Source organism: Oryzias melastigma, linkage group LG14 (assembly GCF_002922805.2).
Source record: "Oryzias melastigma strain HK-1 linkage group LG14, ASM292280v2, whole genome shotgun sequence".
In the NCBI taxonomy this organism is placed as follows: Eukaryota; Metazoa; Chordata; class Actinopteri; order Beloniformes; family Adrianichthyidae; genus Oryzias; species Oryzias melastigma.
In genome coordinates this window covers 23,617,132-23,620,463 of record NC_050525.1, presented here as the reverse complement: position 1 = coordinate 23,620,463, position 3,332 = coordinate 23,617,132, and the positions used below count along the sequence as shown (strand labels likewise).

General features: G+C 38.4%; 1 protein-coding gene across 1 annotated transcript; it reads left to right on the top strand.

The window, feature by feature from the left end:
* Window positions 1-281: 281 nt before the first annotated feature.
* LOC112142988 (E3 ubiquitin/ISG15 ligase TRIM25-like) lies at window positions 282-2,382 on the top strand. The gene has a single exon (XM_024266707.2). The coding sequence runs from the start codon at window positions 359-361 to the stop codon at window positions 1,994-1,996; it is 1,638 nt and encodes a 545-aa protein (XP_024122475.1). The 5' UTR covers window positions 282-358; the 3' UTR covers window positions 1,997-2,382.
* Window positions 2,383-3,332: the final 950 nt, after the last annotated feature.

Sequence of the window (3,332 nt, the reverse complement as noted above, 5' to 3'; positions counted from 1 at the left end):
GAATTTGCTTCTTTTATTAAAACAGAAAGAGTAGAAATGCTTTTTTTGGACTCCAAGCTGCACCGACTAACATTCAAAGTTCATTCTCTTCTGTAGCACATTTCATACATAAACAGTATAAAAGTATTAAACAGTTTGAAGTTCACAATAACAGCATTTCTGTTACTGGGTGTGACTGGAGATCTACCTGTGACCTCTGCTTCCTGTTCATAGTCCAATATGTTGTTCCTGCTCCCTTTCCTGTTACTGATCTGTTAATGATTCATGTAAAACTTAATTCATGCAGAACAGTGAAGGAGGAACAAGTCTTTATCTAGAAACAGAAAGAGAGATTAAACATTCCCTGAAGGACACAGAAATGGCGCAGCAAACTTTTCTGGATAAAGAGAAGCTGATCTGTTCGATCTGTTTGGATCTGCAGAAGGATCCGGTCACTATTCCTTGTGGACACAGTTACTGTCTGGAATGTATTGAGAACTTCTGGGGAAATAAACAAAAAGCTCACAGCTGTCCTCAGTGCAGACAAAGCTTCACTTCAAGGCCTGTCCTGGTAAGAAACACTATTTTAGCAGAGTTGGTGGAGGACGCAAGAAAAGCAGAGCTTCAACCGTCTTCATCTGAGCGTTCTCTAACTGGACCAGAACATGTCGACTGTGATTTCTGTGAAGGAAAGAAGCTGAAAGCTGCCATGTCTTGTCTGACCTGTTTGGCTTCTTACTGTGAGCAGCACCTCCAGCCCCATTTTAGGGTTGCTGGGTTAAAGAAGCACAAGCTGGTCAAAGCCACTCTAAAGCTTCAGGAGAACATCTGTCCTCGTCATGATGAAGTGATCAAGATCTTCTGCCGCACTGATCAGAAGTGTATTTGTATTCTCTGCTCCATGGATGAACACAAAGGTCATGACATGGTGTCTGCTGCAGCAGAAAGGGCTGAAAGACAGACAAAGCTGGGACTGGATCGACAAAAAGTCCAAGAGAGAATCCTCAAGTTAGAAGAAGATTTAGAAGAGCTTCAGCAGACGGTGGAGACCATCAATCTGTCTGCTGAGAAAAGCATCAAAGAAAGTCAGAACGTCTTCAAAGGTTTGATCCGTCTCTTGGAGCAAAAATGCTCAGAAGTGGAGCAGAAGGTCAAATCCTATCAGATGGAGGAAGTGAGGAAAGTGGAAGAACTCCAGGAGAAGATGCAGCAGGAGATCACCAAACTGAGGAAAACAGAGGCTGAGCTGGACCAGCTCTCATCTACAGAAGATCATCTCCATTTTCTCAACAACTACTCCTCCCTGTCAGATCTGAGTGTCTGTACAGACTTAGCCAGCTTTCAACAAGCTCAGCACTGCTTTGATGATGCTCTCAAAGCTGTGTCTGAGGCCACAGAGAAGCTGGAGGAGACTCTCAGAGACCAGACCACAAAGATTTCACACACACTGGATGTTATTCTGTTTGAAGACTTCAGATCCAGAGAGGACTTCATGAAGTACTATCATCAGATCACACTGGATCCAAACACAGCAAACACACGTCTATCTCTGAGTGAACAGAACAGAACAGCAACATGGACAAATGTAGAGCAGAAATATTCAAATCATCCAGACAGGTTTGATGAATGGATTCAGGTTCTGAGTGCAGAAGGTCTGACTGGACGTTGTTACTGGGAGGTGGAGTGGAGCGGAGAGGTTTATGTGTCAGTTGCATTCAAAGATATCAGTCGTACAGGAACTAGTAATGAATGCGGGTTTGGATTTAATGATAAATCCTGGGCATTGATGTGTTCATCTACTGGATATGAATTTTACCACAACAAGATCAGTGTTTCTATTTCAGCTCCTCAATCCTCCAGAGTTGGAGTTTATTTAAATCACAGAGCAGGAACTTTGTCTTTCTACAGCGTTTCTGACTCCATGACTCTCATACACAAAGTCCAGACCACATTCACTCAGCCTCTGTATGCTGGATTCTGTGTTTGCTTTGGAGGAATGATCAGGTTGTTGGATTAAAGTAAAAATCAGTCACTGATCTGTGAGGCTCAATGATGAAATATATCTGCAGTGTAGAAAACCAAAAATCTGGAAATTAATCTGTAACTAATAATAATAAGTAAATAAGAATGTAACATTTAATCTTTTTTAAAAAAATAGTTTTTGTTTATTAATCAAAACAACAGACAAAACACAGGGTTTATTGTGAGATTAAAATGTGAAAAAAATACAAATGTAGTTTTGTAATAAACTTGCCTGTAAACAGACCAAAAGAAAAAACATAAATTAAAAAAATCTACTAAATGTCAAAAAAGAATAAAAATGATTTCTTAACAACACAACTGAACACGAGTACATGAGCTTCAAGAAGACGTCCTCAAAGCTTCATGAAATCTTCAAGTAAACATAGTTTTCTGATTATCTTTGTTTCAAAAACAATTTTGAAGTTGTTGGTTTTGCTGCTAAGTAGTAATGTATTAAAGTTAGTTTTCTCCTGCTGTAAATATTATAATATAAAATGTTTAGAATTATGAAAATTGTAATCTCTGTCTTGTGTTTTGCAGTTAATAACAGTGAGTCAAAAATCAAAAGTGTGTAATTGTTTGATCAGGGATGAGATGCAGATGAATATTTACTGATTTCATGATCAAATTATGTTTAATCTTTTGTTTCAGGAAGTGGCTAAGTCTGTGATTTAAATTAAAAGTTAAAACGTTTCTCTCTTTAAGGTGTTAAAGTCTGCATGGATGTCTGTTTATAAACCAAATTTTAAGAAGACTTTTTTGGTGGGTTCAATATTCCTATAATAAAATAAATATCAAGGGAACAACAGATTGTTGGTTATGATATGTGAAATTAAAAACTATATAAGAAAATACAATGTCTCCTTGACTCTTCATCATTAAGACCAGATATCAATGCTATCCAGAAACAGAACATCTGTCATGTTTTTCATCTTTTGTTTCCACACTGCAACATAAATTGTGTAAATCTGTAAGTCAGGAAACTGATTCTGAAAAAGTCTCTTCTCACAAATGACCTGTTAGTTTCTCATGTACACAAGAAACCAGAACTATTGATACTTTAGGGGCTCCATAGAAAGACATAAAGAAAGAGTATAAATCAGGGGCGGAGCTACAGCCCCCCCAGCAAAGAGCTCTTGCCACCCCAAATTTTGGAGTCAATAATGAGAAACACCACTTGATGCTCACAGATGCGTTCTCCCCTAAAACTGGTTTAGCTCAAAATCCACCCAAAATGTCATCTATATTCCTCCACTCCTGGTCCTTAACATCAATAGGAGAGTTAGGAACCTTTTTCAAGCATTAGTTTCACGTAGGACGGGTAATAGGCG